General features: G+C 34.7%; 2 protein-coding genes across 3 annotated transcripts in view; one reads left to right on the forward strand and one right to left on the reverse strand.

Annotated features, from left to right (window-relative positions):
* The first annotated feature begins 4449 nt into the window (after window positions 1–4449).
* On the forward strand, window positions 4450–11503 carry LOC147078611 (uncharacterized). Of its 2 annotated transcripts, none has more exons than XM_085960250.1 (6): window positions 4450–4686; window positions 4767–5248; window positions 7743–7988; window positions 9189–9305; window positions 10496–10634; window positions 11278–11503. In XM_085960250.1, the coding sequence occupies exons 2-6, from the start codon at window positions 4940–4942 to the stop codon at window positions 11412–11414; spliced, it is 948 nt and encodes a 315-aa protein (XP_085816376.1). In that variant the 5' UTR covers window positions 4450–4686; window positions 4767–4939; the 3' UTR covers window positions 11415–11503. The 2 variants fall into 2 exon arrangements, with proteins under 2 accessions (XP_085816376.1, XP_085816375.1); XM_085960249.1 differs by having other exon boundaries at window positions 4786–5248.
* Window positions 11504–14055: 2552 nt separating this feature from the next.
* LOC147078612 (phospholipase A1 member A-like) overlaps window positions 14056–27100 on the reverse strand; it is a 36237-nt gene continuing 23192 nt past the window's right edge. Inside the window, exons 4-6 of the mRNA XM_085960440.1 lie at window positions 16825–17070; window positions 15084–15266; window positions 14056–14222 (exon numbers count right to left, since the gene is read on the reverse strand). Of these exons, the coding sequence (XP_085816566.1) occupies window positions 14056–14222; window positions 15084–15266; window positions 16825–17070 (596 nt within the window). The remainder of the gene's footprint in view (window positions 14223–15083; window positions 15267–16824; window positions 17071–27100) is intronic.

Raw genomic sequence — 27100 nt, forward strand, 5'->3', positions numbered from 1 at the left:
TTCTTAACCGGTGCACCGCTGGCTTGTTGCAAGTGCGCCGCGAAAATAATGATAAAAGCAGTAAAATCAGCGAAATAGCGAAAACCGAAAAAGTCCTTCGTGAAATTATGAAAGCCGATGAAAGATCTAATGTGATTTCGATGTTGCCGAATCGATCGCACGCGTCTACCGTTGACCTCACAGGTTTTCGTTTCATAAATGAAAACAAAATAGTGGATCAATATATGCTGCAAAGAACTCACCGAGCGTACGACATGACAAGATGTTTTTGATTATATTTCTTCATATTTAGAACAATCTAAAATATCATAGAGGAATTTGTATGGATGCTGCTCCGTCAATGTTAGGCTCATTTAAAGCAGTGCTCCGCAACCTTTTCCCACCCACGGCACACCAAAGGTCTTCCCGGAATTCCGCGGCACACCACACGTAAAACAATTTATACACCAAAACATGGACCCCATATCCTGAAAGGGGACCCCAGGCCAAGATTTTTGGCCAGCCCCCCTACTTATAGCTAAGGTTGAAGACAGCGTGGTACTCTAAAATAGCATTTTTAAAATAGTGTTCGAGGTAAAATGAATGGTATTGATTTTATGTTTAGCAATTTTTCGTATGGTTATATTATATTAATATAATTATGGTTAGTTGTCGGGTTAGGAATAATTATTTGTCGAGTATTGACACAATAATAATAAATTGTATCTTACAATAAGATGTTTTAAAATATTAATACTAGCTTAGTAAAATAGCGCCGGCGACTTTTTTTGACTCGAAAATGGGAACTGAACTGCGATAGTTTTATCAGAAATCCGAGGATATTTTTTATTAATCGAAATCCAGAAAATAACCAATGGAACATCGGCGAAGTTCAGTTTTAGCGTCCCGTCATTTACCAATTCAACAAATTCCTCTCGAATTTATAGGAAAAGCGCTTCTATAGAATTTTTGGCATTGGTTGCAAAAGGGTTTCGTATCCAGTCGCATTGATTGTATGAAAGTACTAATGAAATTGAAGATCTTGGCATAAAAACATCAAATGTCCACTTTTTTCCATTTTCGTTTTATTGCATTTCTATATTCCCTGTGTATGATTACATACAACTGTGCAAAGATATATTTTTTAAAAAAATCATAAGACCCTCAAATCTGCTCTCAAAAATATGCCACTTTTCTAAAAACAGCAATAGTCCAGGCATTTTTGTGTGAAAACAGCAAAGGTCCAGTAGTTCTACACTTTTATCACCAGGCGGCGTTAGTAATGTTAGTATACATTCCATACAATTTAGTGTCTGAGCTGTCAAATTATCCTTGATTCGTTTAATTATTGCTTTTTATAACGTTTTCTTATGATTGTTTTTATATTTTATCATGGATATTACTAGCATAGACATCTGAAACGTCTTGAAAGAGAAAAATGAACAAAACCATGCAACGTTTTTACCAAATAACGGTGACTTTCATTATTGTTCAGTTGGATGCAATAAGGAAAATTCTGGGCCCTTCATTATAAAATCTAAAGAGACCGGAGAAAAAGATTTTTTAATATGAAATATAGGTTAAAACTTTGGCATTTCAGGCTAGTAATAATGTACAAAATAGACCAGGCTAGTAAGGGAGAAGTGCTTTGCGAACATTTCAGTTTCTCTCTAGGCTGTGGGATAGATTCAATGTACCTAGTGAATAAAAATCAAATGCAAGTCACGATTGCATTTAAAACAACATAATGGTGGATTAGTTCCATTGAAAGGAGCTAAAAAAAAAAATATTTTAAAATTAGCTAAATATTTACAAAACCCAATAAATGTATCGTTTAATTTGCAGTGAAGGTGTCAGACGAGGCTAATCGGTTTTCATTTTTCGTGTTAACTATCAATCCATGGTGGAAATCCATTGTTTTAATGATTTAATTTAATAAAACACATTTTTTTAGTACTTTTTCCACTTTTCACAAAGAAATCTGGATAGGTTTCGCCCGCCTTAGAGAGACATTTTCAACTGTTGAAAACAGTTGGCAGAAAAACAGAGGCGGACAAAGCCGGTCCAGATTTATTTATTAAAAGTGGAATAAGTTGGTACTAAAAAATGTGTTTTATTAAATTAAATCAATAATAATAATATGAAGCTAATCAGTATTAACCCGCACATGATTAAAACATTTTTTCAAATATTTAATTCTTGCTTTTTTAGAAACATTGAAGTCGTTTGTTAATAGATAAATAATATGTCCAAACCTTATTAAAAGTTGTATTATGATTTAAAAATAACAGAAATATATATTCTTTATTTTATTTAATAAAATTATAGTTTTAGTCGTACTATTTACATTTCGATCTTTTCAATTTTGCAATAAAAACAACAAATGTCCAAAAATTGTGTAAAAACAGCAAATGTCACACTCATTCTTTTTTAAATATCTATTTAACCAAAATAAATTTAATATTTTTTTTACATTCATATAGTGCATATACAATTTCTCTATAATTTCTAATTGTCAAATTAATAAAAAAAAATTTCACAACCAAGATATTATGTTTTTACCCTCTCCTGAAAAAAAAGTGTTTTGTGACATTTGCTGTTTTTATGCCAAGATCTTCAATTTCTTTTGCAGCAAAGCTAAATGTTTTTGAGACGGATCCAAAATTGATTGCTTGTTTTCAATGGTGGTCTGGTAGTTCCTTTGGAACATTTGTCGATATCCTTATCTTAACTCCTTCTGCCAAAGTTCGAGTTTATTTTTAAATTCTGCTAATTTATCAGAGCACGTCAATATATTTTCATTCTGACCTTGCATTGTTTTATGAAGTTAATGCAGGTGCTCAAATATATTACCAGCCATGTACGCAGATTTGGTTATTGCACCGCGGCGCACCTAGCATCGTCTCACGGTACACCAGTGTGCCACGGCATACCGGTTGCGGAGCACTGATTTAAAGGATTTGTTACCCTCGCAAAGACAAGAAACCCTAACATTATATCTACGCACTATTTTATTTACACAGGGAATCTATAGTTTCGAAAACATTACCGCAGTGCTAAAACCTGTACTAGACCTATATGGTAAATTTCATCAAATCGAGACCTTTAAAAACAGGCATTTTTTAAAAAAAATTGCATTTCTATGGAAGCTAAGTACGAATGTTTGCTTTTTCACACTGAAGTGAGGTGGTTACAGTGGCGCACCCAGCCTGAAACGCGCACCCAACATGAAAATTATCAGAATGATTTTAACCATTGAAATTGAAAGCCAATAAACTTTTGGGCTTAGACAAATAAAAACACTGGCAAAAAAATGATTTGTAATTCTCCAGCACCCTTTTTAGAACAATTTCTTAGATTTTAATTTCTAACACAAAAATTTCGAAACACTAATGTCAGGTTTTTTTAGAAACCCAATCCCTAATGGAACTGTTAAAAAATTCTCTGTGTCCACCCGAATTCCGGAGTGGTGTAGGTCATGGCTGGAGAGGGCTGACGGGGCTCTAGCCTTGGGGTCCGGGCTGTGGGGGGCCCGGCGTGTCGGGTTGACCAGATAAGTGAGATAAACGCACATCATAAATTAGCTTTAATAGTAAAAAAAGTCGCCTGCGGCGATATTATACTTCATGGCCATGAACATTTTCAATTACTTATATTAATTGATTATTATGTGTCGATACTCGACAGCTCCATTATTAAAGTGGATGTATTGAAAATCGCCAATAATTCACTGTATAAGTACCCTTAATTTGAACTAAAACACAATTTGAAAAACGTTAATGTAGTGTTTCACACTGCTTTTAATCTTAGCGGTAAGTAGGGGGACCGCCAAATATCCTAGCCTGAGGGCCCGTTTCAGGATGTGGGGACCATGGTGTAGGTACACCAAGTGCAATAGACAACGAGAAATTAGGCTGTGAAGAAGAAAAAAGCCTATGGGACTAATTTACATTCTCTTCCTTAGGTCCCCCCCAATATTAAATCCTGAGTGCGCCACTGATGAACGAAGATGAATTTGGATTGACTACTATTGAAATTGATTGTGCTAATAAACAAGCACATTCATCAAAAATTAATGTAATGTAAGTAGTAAAACCTTGTTTATTTTTTTTTCATTTTTGTATTCGTAAGTAAGTAGGTAGGTATATTGTTGACTATTTAAAAAGGTGTCTGTATTATTTAATGAAATAAGGGGGGGGGGAGGCGCCTAGATTAGATTTTTTTAAATGGAGGCGTAGTAACATAAAGGTTGGAAGCCACTGACTTAAAATTTGAATTTTGTCTAAAAAAACAAGACGTTAATTACCCTTCATGTATAATTTTTTGAAAATGCAGAAAATTATAGGTCACTCAACGCGTACTATATTTTTCCGAAATACTATAATTTTGAAGGCACTGTACTATAATTCCACTTTCAAAATATGGCAACACTGTCATAGATAATGGATAGATACTCAGATTATCTGACTCAGATAGTCTATGGTCGTAAAACGTTGATGGTCGTAGTCGTAAACAAAATTGTGGTTAGGTTTCATTCTTTGACGTAAATGAAATAAAAAATAACCCTTTTACCCGCATTATATAAAGCACCGTAAAATATTTAACACTATATATACAATTTAATCGTTTACTGTTTACTTATTAGATAGCAAAAACATTCAAAATGGACGATAACAAATTTCAAAAGATGCAGGACGAAATGTCAAGGTATTTATAACAAAATTATCATCGATCAAACAATGTGAAATATTTTAAATATGTATCGCCTCCCACTGACGGGTGTTCAGGTTTGACATTCCATTGCAGATTCGAAGCAGAAATTTCGACTACTCTACCTCCCGCAAGAGCCGTGATAGGCTCGAATACTTATCAAAAAACACAGCAAAGTCTTGACCGTGGTCCCCAGCCGCAGACACAGCCGCACGGACCGTCACCGAACGGTCCGTCACCGAACGGTCCCATGATACCCCCTCCCCCTCCACCACCCATGATGGGGCCTCGGATGCCTTTTGATGGGATGATGAACATGCCGCATCACCCCAGCATGGGAATGATGTTCGGGAACGTACCGCCGCCGCCGCCTCCGCCCTCTATGTTGATCCCCCAACAGGTGCAGCGATGCCGTATGCCCGGGATGGGGATGGGGCACCCTGGAGGGTTTCCTCAGATGCCGCCAGGTTTCATGATACCGCCTGCACCACCTAAAGCCACCCCTGCCGTTGTGTCTAGTGCGCCGCAGCTTTACAAAACTAAATCGGAGAAGACAAAAGTAAGTGTAAAATATGGTTATTTTAGTTTGCTGCATTAGCCGGCTCGCACATCTAAACTCGTCTCGTCTGCAACATGTCGAATACGTCGATGTGACGTAATCTTTATTCACAAAACACACGTTATCTTATTGACCTTCGCACACTGCTTGAATAAAACATCTTAGTTTGAAAAAACATAAAACATCTGGTGATATTTGCAACAAATCTAATGCGACTCCGCCTGCAAGACGCTCACCGTCTGAGTTGCGCACACACTACGAGTCGGCCATTCGTATTCAGATGTCAACTTCGGCGATCCTCGGTAGCCACGTCCAAAATGGTAGATGAACGCAACAACATTTACTTCATTCAAGAAAATGATAAATATCCGTGTATACATGACTATACTAGATGTGTCTGATGGATGTCCATTGCAACATGGACTTGATTCTTTTTGGCATATCTACATGCCCAGTGCACGGGTTATATCACATTGCAAAGTTCCACATCATCATTCTATCTCGTAAACCTCGAAAGTCAGCGACTGAATTAAGTATATGAAATTTTTTCCGAACATCGCTTATGTGTTAAAAGATTTTGAAGAATGCACGCATTTCACATGTAAAGACCACTTTTGATGACTGTTAGCCGGCTCTCACATCAAAACACACGTTGCCAAATGGAGCTCCGCAGATTGGTTGAATGCGACTTTTTAGTTTGAAAAAAACATCTAGTGCTACTATCAACAAATCGCATGCTTCTCGGGCTGCGAGTCGAAGACGCCAGAACGCATACGAACACCTACGAATTGGTCATTTCTATACCGGCTTGCCGATCGCCGCATCCAAATATTTATACGTTTCGAGAGGTTACGTGTGACTGTCGCTAAGTAGATTTGCGCGGTCTTCAAATACAACACCGGATCGACATTCCTAGAAGGTTTGATTTATGGCTGTGCGAATGATGAGGCGAGTATAGATGTGAGAGCAGGATTACTGTATTTGCACCTGCAAGAGCTTTTGTTTGACCAGCACATCTTTTCAAAGAAAGACAACACATCCGAGGATATTACATGTTAAAAATTATCTTTTCTAGGCAACTCCATATTATTCCAAAGCTTAATGGCCATCTGTCAAAAAATCAGTTCGATGTCGCTTACTACATTTTAATATTTGTATTTTCCACGATGGCCGAGCGGCTTAAGTGTCGGCCTATGACGTCGTGGGTCACAGGTTCATATCCTGGGTCTGGCAAATATACATATTTTTCAATTTGTGTTTGCGTCAGAGTATGGACCTAGTAGGTTGGGCAAGTGGCTAACATCCATGTCTCGTAAAAACAAATCTGTTAATACATACCTCCACTCTGTGGAGGCCCAATGTGATCTTATTAAGATCGGACAAGGCGAAAAGAAGAAAAAGAAGAATTTTATTTAGCTATTTGACAGAATATTCCAAAATCAGCAGCACATGGGCGCACAGCGGTTATTGTGAGGGGTTGCAAGAACACGAACACTTGCCTACAATTTCCTAAGTACATGTATACAATTCAGCATGACAGTAAAAACTGTCTTAATTTTCGTTTTAAATAGGTATATGTAAGTAATTTCGAAATATAAAAAATTAGTAAAACACTAAATGACAACAGTTCTTTATATTTACAAGTTTTTTGGATTGATTTTTTGAAACACTTGGTGTGTTATTGGTTCAAAAATTTTCACCGGTGTATATTTGGTAAGATTAGTGTATTCAATAAAAATCTAAAATAACCTGACGATATGCTCTGTTTTTATTAATATTGATATTAATTTAATATGTTTTGATGACCTATTGGGGATAAGAATTTTAAATGCTGTAGTCGTCATCGTAAAGGAGACTGTTATATAATTATTGTAATATCATCCTCGTCTCGTTCTGGCTAAAAACGCTAACTCAAGAAAATAAGGTTTTTTTTTAAATATCGACATTGAAATCGGTAGTTTTTCAATCTCTTTGGTCAGGCAAAACGTAATTATTTTTAAAAATCGAATTTACCTGATCACTACCAGATACGAGATATCTCGTGAAATGGTCCAAGTTCGCTACGCCAGATATGAGATATCTCAGTAGTACTAATAATTTGGTCAAATCAAACAATTTCAAAATAGGACGCATTGACATCTATCGGAATGTTCCTAAAACATTTTACCATATTAGTTAATGATTTTTCCATCGATTTACCTTGAATTTTGTCAAGTGTTACAACTGATGTTTTAGAGATGTTGTAGTTTTTTGATTTTTTTTTTCGCAAATTATATTTTGGCCTGTTAGGTACTGTCAAGGCCTTTTTTACGGCAGCCAAAAGGTTAATAATGATTTTGTCAAATTAAATGTATTTTGTATGCAGAGAATTTATGAAAAATGGCTTGACAAAAAACACTAACTTCAATAGTAAAACGCAAGTGTTAGACCACTATAAAGTTTTAGAAATGATCAAAAGAGTCAAATGAAAATTTTAATTTTGTTTTATTTCCAGAAAAAAGAGGCCCAGGCTGCTTTGCTCGCTAAAGAAAAAGAGGAAAAAGCGAAAGAAGCGGAAGTGAAAGAATCTCATACACACAGCGACACCAACACCCAATCGAATGCCAATATTCAAATGATTCATCCGTCTCCTTCTCCTGCGCCCCCCGCTCCCGACCCTCCCACGCATCACCCTCCTGCAGCCACTTCTAATCCCAATCCACACCACAAACTCAGCAAAAAGGAGAAAAAGAACAGAAAGGTAAATGAGTCACTTTGTGCGTTTCATAAGTATATTCCAGTATTTCAAACCAAACTGTTTCAAATAAATCGAACTGGTTCATCAAATGAGAACTGACTGTTTGACAGAAATTTTACAGGAACATGACCGTAGACAAATAATTAGTGTTATCAGTACCTAAAAATGTCTCTAAAACAGCAATACATTTATTCAAATGTCAACTTGTCACGAAAATTCAACCTATGATAGCAATTTGATTGTCGTATTCATTTATTTTAAATGTACAAAATATAAATAATGCTTCATGCATAGGTACCTACTTAGTTCATTTATAAGACAAAGGTTTTTAGAAATTCCCTTAGCCCAAACCTTTTCCAAATCACCCACATGTTTTATAATTTTTACGTCGACATGTGACTTAGATGACAATCGAATATAAATTGAGAAAATCGATAGGTGATGTTAAAAATTAGTTAGTTATAAAACCTGATCATTTCTGGTTGATTTAAAATATAGTCTTTATTTTAGAAACCATTACAAGATGAGAATAGAATGAAAAAAATGTTGGATCATAGACATGATATTATATCGAACATTTTGCATAGAGAATATGGCTGGAATTATGGGATAGTAAGAGCAAAAGCGGTTTCTTGTTCACATATGATTACTTACGAATAATACGCATTGATTACTGACCTATAATATACTTAATTTAATGCAACTTCTACGGTGTAAATGTCTAAAATATTAGTATGAACATCTCACGATGTATAAATGCCAAAAAATGCTGTATTTAGCATCTCTTGTCTTATTAGAATGAGAATATTTATGTCAATCTTTTAAATGTATTAACCTTTTCTATACCTCACGGTATGACAGGATCTGACAGGCCGCATATTTTTAACGACATACATTGAATATAGAGCTAAAATCGCTGTAATACTGATAATTTGTCGCTTAGTATTTCATAATTATTCAAACAGCTGATGTCACTGTGTGTTTAATTTTTTAGATCATGCAAATCAATCGACAGTGGCTAGTAATTTGAGTTTAAAGTCAGACGAGATAACTCACGAAATTTGTATGTGTGGCCTGTCGATCATGGCCTCGTAGAGTGAGAAAACTCACTGAAGCCATAGAACCAGTTAATATATTCAGGAAACATACACGCTTTTGTTTGTTTGCAAGTCAAAGACTTTAATGACAACGCATTGTTTTTAGATAATCAGAACAGCTGGTGGCACAGTCTGGGAGGACCTGTCTCTGTTGGAGTGGCAAGAAGAGGACTTTCGGTTATTCTGTGGGGATCTTGGAAATGACGTCACTGATGAACTTCTTGTAAGATTCCCTTCAATGTTATACTGTTTTATTGCTTAAATAATGAATCTACGATTGTACATTTGACTTTATCTGTACTCTGTAATTTAAACTGTATGAAGAATTGGTTAGAAGAAACTAATTGAATAATATTATTAATATGGGACAGATGAAGAAAATCTTCTTTTATATAGATGAAGTCTACATGTGAAAGTAAAGCAAAAAAAAGGGGGTCCTATAGGTCTATTCCAACTATGTAACACTATAACACCATTACCGCCGTCCAAGATAACCCCAATATCTTATGGACGTATACTGTGTGCAAAACGGTTATCTAAAAGGCGAGTCTTGGCTTGGCGTGGCTGTGCGATGTCGCACTTACGCAGTACGCATTCACTAACGTCACAATAGCATGACAGCTTGTGGTTATCTAATTAACACACCCGGTGGAACTGCCGTTAAAAGTGTTATTTCATACTAAATAAATCAAAGCATTTTTATCACAATTTCATATTATGATTTTGCAGTTAAGTCAGTGATGCCAACCGTACTATAATTATAGTACAATACTATAATTATGATTTCGCGAATAATGTAAAATACTAAAATTTTACGCCAAATATATCAAAATACTATAATTTTAAAGGATTCAAGACGAAAAATGTTCCTGTACTATATATTTTTCAGAATACTATAATTTTTACGCCTTTGTACTATAATCAGCATAGAAAAATATGGCAACACTGAGTTAAGTGTTATGTTAGAATAGATCTGCTTGTTTATTTAATTAGGTCAGCTACAAGTGACCGCATTGCAGGTTCATTTGAAGGCACCTTCACACTCCTAATAATGACATTTTTTACCAATTCCCAGGGTGTATGAAAAGACAATCCATCACAATGAGTAGATAAGTAGGCAATGATACAACACTTTGGCATTATTATTTACTAGAAAAATCCTGTATAATCGTTTATAACCAACTGTATGGTGAGTAAGTAGACAGCATAAACACAATGAATATTAAAAAGTGGCGGCCATTGCTTGATTTAGGAAATCAGAAAGGCCAACTTAGCAGTCTCAATATTTGTATAGATTACTAACTTAACCATAATATAAATACTGTACAAGACTCCTTCTATGCAGTTCAAATTCTTTGGTCTGTGATATAATGAAAATGAGGTTGACAGTAAGTTGGTTATTTATGATTTCAGATTAGGACGTTTAGTAAATACAGCTCATTCTCAAAAGCAAAAGTGGTGCGGGACAAAAGGACGAATAAGAGTAAAGGTTTTGGATTCATCAGCTTTAAAGAGCCTGCCGATTTCATCAAGGCCATGAAAGAAATGAACGGTGAGCTCTTCAACTCAATTACATATTTCATTAGGATACATACTTACATATTCATCCTGCAATTTCTCCGTTAACCTCTGCTTGGCCCCTTGATACTTCTGACGCAACTGTTCTACGCATAGATATTGGGTTGGAACCGAATCTTGTTCATAAAGTGCTATTAATATAGATATACCACAGTGGCGAAGGGTGGAGGTAGGGTGTTAAGATTCAACATAAATAGTGCACACTAAACTTTGTCAGTCATACATATTTGTTTTCATTGAACTAAGACTATAAATTGCAAATGGTGTTGGTTAGTTTTTAAAATCCAATCAAACTACCTATCATTATTTTAGTTATTTCATAGATAAAAGAATGTTTTTTATTTATTATGGTTTGGATTAGGCAGGGTTTAATTGATTTTTAAAAACTAATCAACACCATCTGCACTTTGTATTCATACTTCAATGAAAACTATTTGTCAGATTTTAACAGCCTACCTCTACTCCTCGCCACTGGTATACACTGACTTGCATTAGTCATTACGGTGTGTCCTTTTTCATGATGCTTTCATAAGGTCATAATATTATCTATAACAAGCACTGAACAAAATGGAAACTTCTTGTCATTATAACATAACGCACCTGTGTGTATTTTTCAGGTCGTTACGTAGGAAGTCGACCAATCAAGCTCCGAAAAAGCACTTGGATGGCGAGGTCACTTGATGTTGTGCGTAAGAAAGAGAAAGAAAAAGCTGCACTCATCTCACTCTTCACTAGCAGTGCCGGAAAACCATAAATCAATAATATCTAAATTGATAATCATGTAAATAATTTCTATTTCATTTCTGTGTCGTTATCTTTTTATTGAAATATAAAGACTTACTATCTGAAAATAGTTTTATTATTGTTGTTTATAGAAATATGAAACGGTTAATCTTAATTCAACAAAGTCAACAAAATTGCTTTTCCGATCACACACAGATGCAATTTAAGATGATGTACAGGCAGCCCTGGACTTTCGAACGTTCTACTTTCGTACATTTCTTCAAATTCAGATGTTTGTTGATAATGCAAAAACTGTGCGCTTCTATGCAGTCACTCCTCGTCATCTTCTCAAATACATAAAAGGGTGGTATTCAGCTATCTCTTGACAAGTTTATAAAGAAAACACTTGCTAATACGCCTCGTTAACTTTATTATACCCATTGATAAATAGATATTTTAAACTACACTTTTTGATGTTTTTTATACATCGCTCTACTTTCGAACATTCAACATTCTAACACATTCTCAGGAACCAATTACGTGCTAAAGTTGAGGGCCGCCTGTACTTTAACAACAATTAAGATTAAATTTGTTGCCAGAAAAGCAGTTTATCATTAATTTTGTTTTCGAAGGATTTATCTTTAAACCTACTTTGCGGCTTTTATTTGCAAGCTGTCCTGCAATCTGTCTTAGAGATTTATTGGGTCTTTCGCAAAGACAATGTCGTTTGCAAAAGGCAGGTGACTGAGGTATCCATGTTAATGGCGATTCGTCTGTTCTCCCCAAAGGTGTTAAAAAACACCTTCTATAGCGATAGAGCGTAAATGTATGAAATTGAAGCATAAAAAGTGACTTCGCATTTCAGATTCAATTGTAAAGAACTTCACACTGTTGCTATGACATTTATCCGCCAATTTTTAGCACATATAAAAGATAAGCCATCATGACTGATAAGCAGCTAATAATGTGACACTTTGGCATTATTATTTAATTGAAAAATCCTGTAAAATGTGTGTAAAACCGTTTATAACGGCAGTCGAGTAAGTGCTCATAATGAATATAAAAAATGGCAGCCATTGTGTGTCAGAAAATCGGAAGGCCAACTGAGCGTTGTTAACTTAACCATGTTTCATACATTATACATACATAAGGATCCTTCTATTTATAGTCAAAATTTATTGGTTCTTGCGGTCAAGTGAGCTGAATAGATCTTCTAGAGCAGTGCCCGGCAACCTATGCCACGTGTGCCACTAGGTGGCCGGCGAAAGGATTTTTGGTGACACGCCTTGAAAATGATGATTTATTAAAATTTTCAGTACTTTAAAAACTGTACCGTAATATTATGTGATGACACACTGGTCGCCGTTTCACGAGCCGATGCACGAACATTCTCAATTATAAAATATAATATTATATATCCGTAATAAAATCGTTTAACTGAAGAGAATTCGGAATTGTGCATAAAATTAAAAACTTCAAACTATGAACCAAATATTGAGGTGTTAGCTTCAAAATTGAACCTCAAGGGAGACACTAATGTTTAAAAATATTGTAATTTTATTTTTATGATGTTTTTATGTAGCGTGTATTATTATAGTCATATAAAATTGTCTTACAAGAGATTTACTAGTTTTATTTCAGTGGCACTCTTGAGTGTCCAGTACTTTGAATTACCTCTTTTGTGGCACGTCAATGCATTTGGGTTGCCGACCGCTGTTCTAGAGCAGTAGTGGAAGGTTAAATGATTCATAAAAATAATATAAATTTCAAAAATCAATAAATACCTATTAGGAATGTATAGTCTTTTATTTCATAAATATGTTCACAATATATTAAAATAAATAATAATGAAAACTATTGATAACTACAAATAAGTACATGCCGTGAATATATCGAAGAGTTGATAATCATCAATGTTCAGGATGCACTTTTAAGCAGTATGCGTCCAGAATCCAAAGCACAGCTGCTTCGATATTCTGAACGTATTCGACCGAAGACATGTTATTACAATAATTATTGGTGAGATAAAAAAATGTGGCTCCCTGGAAAAATTTAAGAAGCACTGGTTTAGATGTGAAAAGTTTTTTTCAATTTGTCACATTACGCTGACATCTTTGGTTTTAATTTCTTAATAAATTGTTATTGAAACGATTTCTTTTTCGCGACTGTCTTATTCTTCTGAAAGGAATGTCATTGCTGTATCTGAATTGAGTTTTATTCTTGATGGCTCCAGCGTGCATTGACTCGGTCAGGCAGCATCTTTTGTCGCCTATGCCGTCATTTGTGTATGGACAAAACGGAGCCTCACTAGTATTCAGGCAGTATGTTCCAGCCGCCCTGGGAATAAGAGAAATTTTTGTCGATTATTGTGCAAGTACACAAACTGTAGATCATTGATTCGAAAGACTTATTAAAAGATACCAATTCATTTTTTTTCCATGCTATGTCATTGCTGGTCTTTGAGACTTTCTGCTGTATTATAATAAATATTTGACCAAATCAAATATCTCTGTATCGAAAAGGCAAAAAAAGAAGAGTAGAGAACAGTGAATCAAAATTCACATACTGTTTTTTCAACGTGTTTAGTTATAAAAAGCTTTCGCAGTTAGCGGTGAAAATCTATACCAATTCATAGATCAAATAATATTTTTATATATAGAATAAGCAAATGGTTACATGTGAGGCGCTCCCTGCCCAATCTTCAGTGGGCTTCCTGGCAGTGCTGCCGAAGGCCTCCCGTTTGTGGGGCACCTTCTAGCGCAGGGTTCTGCCAATCTTGGAGTGAATAGACTTTCCGCTTGGTAGCAGATTGACCAGATGTGACTGCAGAGTGCTTCGTCTGTGAAATAAGTTATCATATTTATATACTCTTGCTCAAAAGAGATGAAAATGTGCAGAAATTAGTATTAAAGTAAGGTGAAAGAAAACATTGCTATGATTGAAGATTGTTAATATCTAAGATTTATTTCACCAGGCTGAAGATTGTATTTCATCCGGTTTACTCTAATAGAACACTGCTTTAGAGATGGTGCAGTTTAACCCAATTATCTACCAGAATATACAACATACAACTAGGAAAGTGTCAGTCAGATGCCGAATGTCATAATCAGCATAATTAATTAAAATGGTAAATAAATATAGGTGGTTAGGATCATGGGGGGGCTGGCAAGGCTTTAGCCTGGGGGCCCGGCGTGGTGAGTCGACCAGATAAGTGAGATAAACACATCACAAATTTGCACTCTTCTTCGATAATGTTATTTAAAATTGTAGTTACAATTACAAAATACAATTTTTAATTGTGTATCGATACTCGACAACTCCATAATTCAAATGGATGTATTAAAATATATAAAAAAATACTAAATATACACATTAATTTTACAGTGTACACAATTTGGAAAATGCTACTGTAGAGCGTCACACTGCCTTTATCCTTAACGATAGGTAGGGGGGCCTGTCAAAGATCGTAGCCTGGGGGCCCTCTTCAGGATGTGGGGGCAATGGTTAGGATTCTCCGGAGAGATTATTAGTAGTCGATTTCTTGACATTTTCATTTCTCAAGATCCGAGATTGGTCTCTTCTGGTTATTTCTCGTTATAACAATCTCTAGAAGTAGTGAGCATCTGAGACAGGTCCAAGGTGACATCTTCTCTTTTAAAGTTTAAATGTTATATTTTTAATAAGTAATTGAAATTATTACTTGGGGTATTGGCGCAGAATGGCTGCGATCGTCCACCATTGATGCAGACATCCAAATGTCCCTGGCGTCCGCCCTCGCCATATTTACCAGCGTTAGTGTGCAGGACCTGAACTTGGTGCGCGTCCCCAGCATCGAGTCGCTGCAATGCACTGCTCTTGACCAATGGACGGGCAGGGTCCAATCCTAAAGAAACGTCAGTGATACATAATTAATCGATCTAAATTCTTAATTGCTGAGATTTTGATATCTATCATTTCTGAATCAAACAGACAAGATAGGTGAAAAGTGGATAAGTTTAGCCAGGATTGCTTGATAACTATCCTATTCATCCGGTTAATTGCATGAAAATAATGAAATATTAGTTTCCATTACATACTTTAAAACAGTGATGGCGAACCTATGGCACGCATGCCGCTATTTGAGATGATTTTGCATGGCATGCAAATGCTTTATTTTGAAGATGGAATGGGATAATAATTTAAAGAATATTTGTTTTTTATAATCAAGTTTTACAGGTAAAAATACATATATTATATAATATTAAAAAATAACAAAGAACTCATTCACTGCGGATCAGTTAATTACTATTTAATTATCATGCTAATAGTATCTAATGGCCATCTAATGCCGACACGGTAACCGTGTTGTCAGTTCTGTATGAGTTAAAACCACTGTAGCGAGAGAATGCCCAGTGACATTCTGTGGGGGTAGGCAGATTGAGTGTCGCTTGGGGGCGGCAGTTACTCAATGGGCAAACCGAGGAGAATCATTTGGTATAATATTATATAGAAATAGCTACTTACCCAAACTTAGTAATTACGAAAAAATCTTGCCATTAAAAATTCAGCTCGCTGGTTTGAAACAAAATGTATTAATTAACATAAAAAGTTTAACAGACTGTAAATTTTTTGTCGGGTTCGCGATGTCTAGTTTACTTCTGTTGCCCTCCGACGTCTTTGGTGACCAGAAACGACACGTGCACGGATGTTAAAAAATACTGTATAAAAAATGTGGCGGCATTTTGTCTAGGGACGTCACTGAGAATGGCTCATTTGATCAGAGCAATTCTGGTGTCAATTTGTGCGTAAAGAACCAAACTAAGTAAGTCATACAGAAACAAACAATTTCATTGCTATCCACATGACTGTTGTCATTCAAATATAACAGCGGTATTTTGTCTTAAACATAATCGCTAAAAATGGAAAACCGTTCAGTGATGGCGAATGTATGTGGTTAGTAAGTGTGGTTAAAAGTCTCCCACTATCTCTTTAAAAATTTTGGAAATACGTAAATAATAATTCAATGCATAAAAGATATGCCGTCGGCTAGAAAGACGGTGAAAGATAGAATCTCAACAACTCAATTTCATTTATTAAACATTTAACATCGTATGTACTTAAAAATTCTTAAAAAGTTTGGCACGTCGGACAGTCGAAAAATAATATTTGGGAAATTTTGCCACGCGCACGTAAAAAGGTTCGCCATCCCTGTTATAGCAATATGAGCATTGGCAACGAATGACATTTTCATAGAGCGGTACTATGTATGAATTTTGAAAACATGTGTCCCATTTATTTATAGATACAACGCTTTAGAACTGTGAGACGGAGACGTTCCAATTAAATTGAAATAGAAAATTTAACACACTGATGTAAAACATATTCAGGGCTCGGGAGTAAATAATGTTAAGCGACAAATGTTCAAAAAAAGCTTGTAGGTACTGATATGAAGAAAGACAAACCTATGATTCTGTGAATACGGAAAGGCAGATAATTAGCCATGATTCCGCAGACGTGTGCGCCAAGTGAGTGACCGACGCACGTGGTGCTCTCCACGCGCAGTCCTCCGGCCCTCATTAGCGAAAAGACTTCGGCCACGCAGCGGGCCACAGGCCGCAGGTTGTGCACCGCTGCCACGTAGCATGGAGGCTTGCACAGCGCGCCCCAGTCCACCATCAGAACGTTGTAGCGCTTGGAGAGGAGATACGCTGAAAGAAAATATTATATTATAAAATAAAAGATGTTGAAGAAAATATTATATTATTTAGATGAAGTTTAAATATAAAAGGTTAAGCTGAAAATAAAAAAAATGTGGTAAACATCACACTCGTTTACCGATTATTCACGAACCTGTCAAATAGCACCATACCTGAAGAATAAGATTGGAGAGACAGTCAGTACTTTTACGTGGATAATCGGTAAATGTCAAAATGTTCTGTGAACTGTAATTCGTATTTCTTCCAGGAGGTTCACCACTATCGTTCTACTACGCATGCGCACCGCCATCCAAATACCAATTATTGCGTGAAAATTCAAAAGCTTTTTTGATCCGTGCATGCAATCTTGCAACTTGCACGATAATACGTGATTACACGTGCATTTTATTGTTCTCGCGAAAATACGTACTGTCAGCAGTACATCTATGCACGCGTAAACGGGGCATAATGGAAGCAGAGCATCAACAGGAGGCGACCATATTAATTTAATTTAGAAAGTTTTTCAGTCGTTCAGGAATAAATTCCTATCTAAAGGTGTAATAGATAAAAAATAATCGCATGAATCCTTCTTTTTTGTTTTGCTTCCAAAATAACTGTTTTTTGTACCTATTTATATTATCTCTCAGGTTAAATTTTGCAAAAACAACAGAAACCAACACGAATGATCGCCCTGCCCTCTCGAAATTAGTGCCTGGGGCCTTTACGTACCTTAAACCGCCACTGTTTTATGTTTATAATATAACATCAATAATTATCAAAGCATAATATGCATGTGAATACATTGTACGTAAAATGAGTGAAAGTAACCCGTGGAATTTTCAATGACAGAATATAATAATATGTGGTTTTATGTAATAATTATTACCATAATATTTGGAGTATGAAAAATCGTCAACAAACACGCAGATATAATCCATACACGCTCATCACATCTAAATCAAGAGGGGGCTTGAAAGTTAATTTTTCAGCCACTAACAAGGTATCTATCTATCTAAATTCTACACAAAGAAAATATTGATTAAAAATGGGCCTACCTATATGAAAGTGATACCTACTGTAAATTTATGCAAGCCATGTCGTATTACATATTTATTTTGTCGTGTCAAGTGCGGTGGCATTGGTTCGCCGTACTTACCGGCAATATTTTTGGCATAGTTTACCAAATTTAATATAATAAGTACGTTTCAAATTTATAAGTAAATGTCTTGAATAAACTATAAAGTACACCAGCGCATCTATTCTATACACAAGACTGCTATTGGCCGCTACGGCAGCTATCTAGGATAGGTTTGTATCTAAGTATTAGCACTTATTGTAACAATTACAATAAGTTAGTTGTAATTATTGTTACAATAAGTGCTATGTTTTAACAGCACCTCTCTTGGCTATGCTACATTTTAGAGCGGGATAGACAGTTTTGACTGTTTAGACGGCTGTCAATATTTAGAGAGACAATTTTACTTTTATATCGGAGATAGCGACATGTGATCACGTGGAATGTCGTCTTCATTAAAGCGCGAAAATTTAAACTACATTTGATTTGATAGCATTGTTTGCAGGACATGCACCACACCTAGTGACGCCCCTAGACAAAATGCCGCCTCTGGGTAGCGCCAAAATGCCGCCCCATTTTTATATCGTATTTTTTATCACCTGTGCACGTGTCGATACTGGTCACTATGGATGTCGAAAGGCAACGTAAGTAAACTAGACATCGCGAACTCGACAAAAAAATACAGGGTACAGTTCGGTTATGAGGAATTCAGCGGAAAACACATTTTGAAAATACCCGATATACTGGATTATTAGTTAGTTTGGGTTAGTTTAGGTTGGGTTAGGTTAGGCTAGGTTAGGTTTGGTTAGGTTAGGTTTGGTTAGGTTAACCTAACAAAAAATCTAGTATATCGGGTATTTTCAAAATGTGTTTTCCGCTGTATTCCTCATAACCGAACTGTACCAAATACAGTCCTGTTAAACCTTTTATGTTACATAATATACCTACAGTGAGCTGAATTTTTTAACAGAAAAATATTTTCGTTATTACTAAGTTTAGGTAGCTATTTCTATATATCGTCGTTGATTCTGCAATACCTGCTATGTGCACATTTTGTCAGTTTTAAGTTATTTACATCGTTGGATAGGTTATTTTTTTCTCTATCCATCTATACTACTTGCTATGTGATTGGAATTACCAAAATATTCTAAATAAATAAAAACAAAAGCTGTCATATGTCGGTGTTGAATTCAGTGATGGTAATATCTGCTATGTGATATAAGTGTACATAGCAGTAATTAACTTAAGATCACCCTTATGACATTGATCACATGGCAGATATTACTAAATTAATGAAATAACAGTTATGTGCAATTCAAACAAACATTGATCTGACTCTCACACATTTTAATGAGTCAAGAATTATATTATTTCTTCTACTTACTATAATAAAATTATATAATTGTATTCAAGAATTAAAAGTGTTTGAAATTTAGTGGGCTAGGTTGATGTAATTTTTACTATTTACTCTGTTAGGTGTAAAGTTATTGTAACATCAACATGGTTGAAAACACATTTTGCCATTATTTAATTTCAATTTATTTAAAAAGATTAGATCCGCTATAATCTACATTACGGTTTTATCCGAATTCAGGAAGTATATTAACAACCACCACCTCAATAGCCAATATTTAAATTTTACTTTCCTATACAATAATCAAAAGTGAAACGTTTTATCTGTTTTCATTCGTGTGTTCATTGTCATTTTAATTGTTTTTTTGACATGTAATTTTCATAACATGGTTTTTTAGAGATGTTATATCGAGGAAAAATATTCTTGAATCAGCACTACACAAAAAGTATCAAGAATCTGGGGGATCTTTAGATAATTTTACAGCTTCTGGCTCTGATACGAAGCTCCTTCAGATTTTTAATGAAACTCCTACATCGGATAATAGCGATGTTGGAGATATTATTTTAACTCCCGTAGATGGTCATAGAAATTTAAATGAATTCATAAATTCAAATGCAGATACCTTTGAATTTCTAGACTATATTACATTGCTAAACCCCTGACGACGGACTTACTCATATTTTAAATGGAACATTCCGTTCTGGTGAACAACATAATATTATACACATAAATAATGACACTTATACGGTCGTCAATGAAAAATATATCCGTGTCTTCAGATATTATATAACAAGCTGAGTTGTTGGAACCTTCGGTTAAAACTCTTCGAAAAAGCACTCTTATAGGGCTGCAAAAAAATCTTCAAAAAAGAGTGCAAGTTCTGAAAAACTGGTATTGACAATGGATCTCCAAAGTGTACTTTTGTGCCCCAAAACAGATGCTTCTGCCATGTATTACAAGCAAAAACTCCAAGCTCATAACTTCATCATATATGAATTAAATAATAAAGAAGTGTCATTGTACGTATGGCATGAAGCAAATGGGGGTGTATCAAGTATGCATTATGGATTACTTAGAAAATCTACCCCTAGCTATAAAGAAGTGGTACTTATATCTGATGGATGTAATTACCAGAATCGCAATAAGGTGTTAGCCAGTGCTCTTAGCGATACGGCTAAGAAAAAATCGATAACAATATTTATCAACATAATTATTTTGGAAAAGGGTCACACTATGATGGAGGCCGACAGTGTTCATGCGACGCTGGAACATTATTTCAAACCACCAATAAATTCACCATCGGATTACATAGCACGGACGAGATTAGCACGACAGAAGCAACAATATAAGGTGAAAGTACTAATTTTGATTTTTCTTTCACAATATGATCAGTTACAAACAAACCTCACATCACTCAGACCAGGCAAGAGAGCCGGATACCCTACTGTCGATGATATTCGTCAATTAAAATATTTAACGAATGGTGATATCTACTATTGTTTGAGCTATTAATGTGAATGGCTACCTCTTTTGCAACGAAGAAAATCAGGCAATAATATTGTCTAAAAATGTATATCGAGGATATACCCATTTTTGCATCCAAATATCGTCACCTTCATGAGCTGAAAAACTGGTATTGAAAAGGATCATCACATTCCATGATAATTTGCGGTTTACGTCAAATTCCAAGAACTCATTAAAATATCATAGCAAAGTATTATAAAAATAATTTTGATTGTCATGTTAGTATGTTCTTTATTTGATTCATTTTATTTTCTATAAACTTGATTATAAAATACTATGTATAATATTTTTTCATGGATGTTAGCATTTTACTAAAATTGATTATGAAAATTTGTTCACAACGAATACCTGTTATGTAATCAAAAAGATGCTGACAATATCTGTCATGTGCTAATAAAGAGAATAATCAAGGTTTATTGTTTATTTCCTTCCTTTTTAATGTTTTTTTTTTATTATTCAATCAATGTAAAACTATTAATGTCATCAAATTGTATAGTCAACTGACTTGAAACATATTTACCTATTTTTTAAAATAGTTTATTTTGTCTCCTGAACAATTTGGTTTTGTACTCATAGCAGGTATTGTAGAATCAACGAAGATATATGAAATGATTCTCCTCGATTTGCCGCCCTTCGAGTAACTGCCGCCCCCAAGCGACGCTCAATCTGCCTACCCCCACGGGACGTCACTGACCACACCCGATGCGGACATGCGGTGTTTCAAAAAAAATTATGGTGCATTTATGTAGCCGCAAAAGTTTACAAACTATGGCATAAGTTACTGGACATGTTATGACGTACCTATATGATTAAATTTGGCTTTATACACAACCTTTATGTTGTAATTTTATTACGGTTATGTTATAACAACAGCTTATAACATTCGCCAGGTAAAAATATATTTCGATTGTGTAATGAGAATATTATGAGCCCTTATGAAATAATGCCGACATCCTTGAAAGTAAAAAAACAGTTATTTTTTAAATGCATATCAGAATCAGCATATTAAGTTACTTTACAGTTAAGTTACAACAACCCAGGGATTGTGAAGTTATGGCACGCGTATCATTAAGTAGGTACGCGAACTATTTTTATTTAGCATACGAAATTTCTGTACGAATGTTGTTTTGTTTTTTCCTACAAACTGACAACACTGGGTCGGGTCGTTCAATCGGCATCCGAAAAGATTATACGACAGTTTGAATACTACCTAATATTTCCTTCCAAAACACCCCCCTCCCCCAAAACACTCGGTCTTAATCGAGCGTATCACGAGGTCCTACGTTTGGTGTGAAGCGTAAGCAGTAAAGTTGCTTACTCCTGGGAATGTCTCAGGAGCAGATACCGAAGACTGAGGTCGCCACGCACTCAAATGTGATTTGACTGAGTTTGCTGAGACTTACTTTAATAAAATAGCATATGGGAGAGAGGAGCACGGAGAATTTACAAAATTAAATGAGTCTAATTAATTTACATATAATATGTAAAAAAAAAGTTAACACAATACAGATATTTATACTAAATTATATATTTATACTAAATTATGTGAAGTGTGCGAAAAGACGGCGCAAATTTTGAATATTATTTTATACCACATAATATTAACATTTGGCATATCATTCAATATTTTTACCACGTTTTTATTAGCTCGTATTCTTGTTTGTCCGGTACAGATTTTTTCTTGTGTGTTCAGTACAAATTTTTTCTTGTTTGTCCAAGATTTTTAACTAACTTCCCGACTAGATAGACATTTGAAACTTTTAGAATATATCAGAACACGACGACAATGCATTCTTTTAATACTTTTGGCCATCTTTAAGCAGACTTGAATTCATTTTCAGTTAATTCTGTTTTGTATGTTTCGGAAAAAAAATCGTTAAAAGTAATATTTACTAGGTACTCACTATTATTGGGTGCTAAGTGGGTCCTAGCAACTAAATTATTAATATATACGTGAGTTACTATGGAAATCAATATGAAATGTCAAAATGACATTTCTGTATTCTATAATGTTTATTCAGTATTTCTATCAAGTACAATAAAAAGTTTTTATCAATACATAGAATTGTCAAGTTTATATGGTTCAACAGAAAATTTAAAAACATGGTATATAAAAAGTTCTTTTTATCTTGTAATTATTATACTGTGATGAGCTTAGTTCTAAATTCGAACCCCAGACGATTTATGCCGGTAATATGCATGGCCCCCGGAGCCTGAAACGGGCTCCCGGGCCAGAATGTTTGGCGGGTCCCCCTACCTATCATTAAGGTTAAGGGAAGTGTGAGGTTCTACACTAGTGTTCCCCAAATGTAATGGTATTCCGAGTATTTTGGCGATTTTCTAAATTTTTAAATAAATCCCCTTGAATTATTGACTTGTCGGCACTTGGCATCATATTATTATGAATCACTGGTAGCGATTCCCTCTTGTGGTGTAGCCAAGTAACATGCGAGACTTCGATATTGGATAAATAGCCATTTTTATTATTCAGGAAACACTAAAAATAATTATAATATAAAATTATACACGTGAATTACTACCATAATATAAATCAAATTGCATTATAGGTACAACTACATAGTTTAAAATAAGTGATTAAGTGTGTCTCACAACTAATCGACCCGCCACGTCGGGCCACCTTAAGCCTGGCCCCCGGGCTGGGGCCCCGTCAGCCCCCTCCTTGTGGGGGGGGGGGGCATGAGTATATGTATAGTATTTTTATGCTTTGGGTAAAATGTTGCATATTTGTAAGAAATGCGCATTTTATAAAGTAAATTGATAGCTATATGACTGGTTTGAACCAACCATTAAGATTTTCAGATTAATCGGTTGCGTCAAATAAAATCGCCACTGAATATACCTATCTGTGTATAAAAAAGTAATATTGTTAAATGAATGGAACTCATTGTCCGGTACACTTAATTCATTTAAAAAAACGAGAAACCGCTATTTTTACCATTTTTGAGTCAACTTATTATGATTGCGAATATCTTTACTATTTTTGTCGATGGATTATAGGCTATAATAGCAAAGCAAACGCAAGAAATCGAATTTCGTGGAGATTTGACTGAAGCATGACTTGTAGTGCTCCATTTTATTTATTTATTCGAAAATAGTATTATGGCAATACAGCTATTAACCAATACGTCATAGTACAGTGATAGCGAAACCTTTTATGCTTACGTACCAAAATCTTCTTAAGAGCATACATAAGTGAAACGGCAAATAATTTTCAACAGTCTACTGGAACGAAATTTCGCAGTCGTCGCCAATCGGAGACTGAGGGTCGAGGTGTGAGCACGTCAATTTGTTTTGTAATGGCGTCGGAGGAATATATTCTTAAATCGTGTAAAGATGACTAAAAACGTTCCGCATGTACTTGAAAAAGAAAACATGTCAATGAATATACTATTATTATTACGAATATAATAATAAACATAACATTAAAAGGACGAATAATGAGTGGCGTGCCAATGGCTAATATTGGAGGTGAATTATAAATTAGGAACCGAATGGAAATACATATTTTTTATTTCCACCCTGCCGTTTCCATAAGCGATAGGTACATAGTAAAAATAAAATAATAAAAAAAAACAATTTAAATGTGATATTTGTTTTTATGCAATAATATGACGCATATCGATGGCTTAATTCGCAAATTTGCTAACTCCACTTTTTGCTGAAAATGTCTTAATGATGCCATTTTGTTGTATTATGTTTTGCGCATGTCCTGTATAAGTTTGACAACTCCAAGTTATTTAAATATACCGAGAAAACGTTACAAGAAAATTTGTCAACTCCATCGGGCTCCAAAACCTATACTGCAAAATGTGTAACTCCGCCATTTTGTATCCAGAGCTATCAGAAGCGTGTCATTAGTAAGCAACTCTACAAAAAAATCGTCTAAAAGGTGGTTTATTTCTGTCGATAATACAAATAAAACATTCTTAACTTGTAATTTTGAGTACAAACCATGTTTTCCATAAATATGTACACGCTTTTGATAGATATGTGTTAGATAATATCCTTGCTAAATCAACTAAAGGAGTTACTCTTTTTGTGTCGCGTTCAAATAAAATTCAAAAGGACCTCAAAAACTGCACTTTTTAATTTGTATATTATTGATTTGTGTGTAACAAAAAAATTAAAAGCATTTTCAACAGTTCTTTCCATTAGAAGTTGTTCCAGAGAACATTATAACTATTCTAGCCTAAGAAAGATATGTGAGAAAAATGCGCAGCTTTCAAAGTCGGCCATGTGTTGGATATTAAGCATCAGCTACACTCGGCGAAGAAAGAAGGCGAAAGAGATGGAAAAAAATAAAGAAAAAGAAACAGAACAATATGTCTTTCCGTCCGTTCTCTTGGCTCCTAAATCTAATGTCTCAAGTTTATATTAAAAAACTAAATTATGCGTACACAATTTTTGTTTCTTCAATTGAAAATCCAAAGAAGGATACTGCTATTTATGGAATGAGGCTGAAAGTGGCCTCAACGCAGAGGAGTTCACTAGTATCATAACAAGTTTTATTGTAGACAATATTTTATATCAAATAGAGGTTGGATGCACCTACCGAAACCGGCATTCTGTACTGGCTAATGCTCTGTTATATTGCGATGGTGCATGGAATCACCATAGAGCAGAAATACCTAGAGGTAGTCTACACCCAAATGGAAAACGATTCAATGCACGCATGCATTGAAAGCAACTAAAAAAGAAAGATATATCTGTTCCTGCAGAATATTACAACATCTGTAATGCAGCAAAAAAACATGCAGCATATCAAGTAAAGTATTTGAATCACACATTTTTCAAAACTTTAGATGAAGTACAGTATCACATAACCATAAGACCAGGAAAGAAAGGCGATCCAAAGGTACACAGTCGGTGCTCGAAATAGAAAATTTTACGAACCGGAACGCTCAATATTTTTTCAAAAAATATGTGTAATATTCGATATAATAACTGTAATACAAAAATATCTCAATTTTACATAATGTACTTTATAAAACATTTTCATCACCACATTCGCCCGAATCAGTTGTTTGTGACATCAAAATATATAATAATATAAGTTTACGAAATCGTTTACAAAATCATAACATTAATATACAAATATAAATATCTAAATGTATATGAATCTAATTGGAGTAGGAAACATAAAAATACATGAAATAATGGATAAACCAATATGAACACAGTATGAACATCATAATAAATTAATTTAATAAAATTAGGTACTCAATTAATACACAAGTTTCACGAATGTAGCATTCTTTATTAAATATGCATACTTTTAAACAAACTTAGACCTAGATTCTTTGACTAGCTCTGGTGTGGTGATTTAGAATTAGGTTCACAAAATAAATAAAAGTGTTCCTTTGGTTCATCGAACTATCCAAACTAATTGTTTTTCTTATTGGTAGGAAGTTGAAATGGAGTGCCGCTGGTTTAAAATTATCTTGTTGCTTAATTCCGTATTTATTCATATTAATTACTATTTAAATTATCTTGTTAAATTACACAGTCAGAAAAAGACCTCTTATTTGAGTGCCACTGGTTTAAAATGGTTTTATTCCGCCTAACACAACGATAAATGTTTCAAAGTATTACGCAACCCGAATACAATATAAATTATAAAAAAATATGTGTTACATCGTGGCTGGTCACACGCGAAAAATACACTCTGATCTGTTTTCCTAAACGCGCCAATAGAAGTATAACTTCAAAAAAAGCTTAAAAAACAATATAATCACCTGCATAGGTTGTATGAGTGAGTGCCTAGACATTTTCCAGTGCTTTTATAAGAATGTAGACTAAAGTAAATAGCATCATGACATCTACTTTTGTATTTCATAAGCCATCATCTACTACCTTCACTCTACAGGGGTTTTATAAGAACCTAATACATTCGCCTAGTATGAAAATATCATTATTCATTATTTAAATTTAGTAAGAATGCGAAAATTCTAAAAGAAATTGCCATGGTAACGATTAAACAATAATTACAAACGAATTGTCTTTAATCGATTATAAAGCAATATACCTACATAAGTTTATGAATGCCTAATACATTTTTTCCAGTGCAT

Source organism: Rhyacophila brunnea, unplaced genomic scaffold (genome assembly GCF_057557595.1).
Source record: "Rhyacophila brunnea isolate RB1 unplaced genomic scaffold, BYU_Rbru_1.0 scaffold_11, whole genome shotgun sequence".
Taxonomy (NCBI): Eukaryota; Metazoa; Arthropoda; class Insecta; order Trichoptera; family Rhyacophilidae; genus Rhyacophila; species Rhyacophila brunnea.

What these genes read in the sequence shown, in the direction of transcription:
- LOC147078611 (XM_085960249.1), top strand. Translation starts at nt 4,643, where the DNA reads ATGGACGATAACAAATTTCAAAAGATGCAGGACGAAATGTCAAG. An exon ending in CTAAATCGGAGAAGACAAAA is followed by an intron (nt 5,249 to 7,742) that starts GTAAGTGTAAAA and finishes TTTTATTTCCAG; the next exon opens with AAAAAAGAGGCCCAGGCTGC. An exon ending in ACGTCACTGATGAACTTCTT is followed by an intron (nt 9,306 to 10,495) that starts GTAAGATTCCCT and finishes TTATGATTTCAG; the next exon opens with ATTAGGACGTTTAGTAAATA.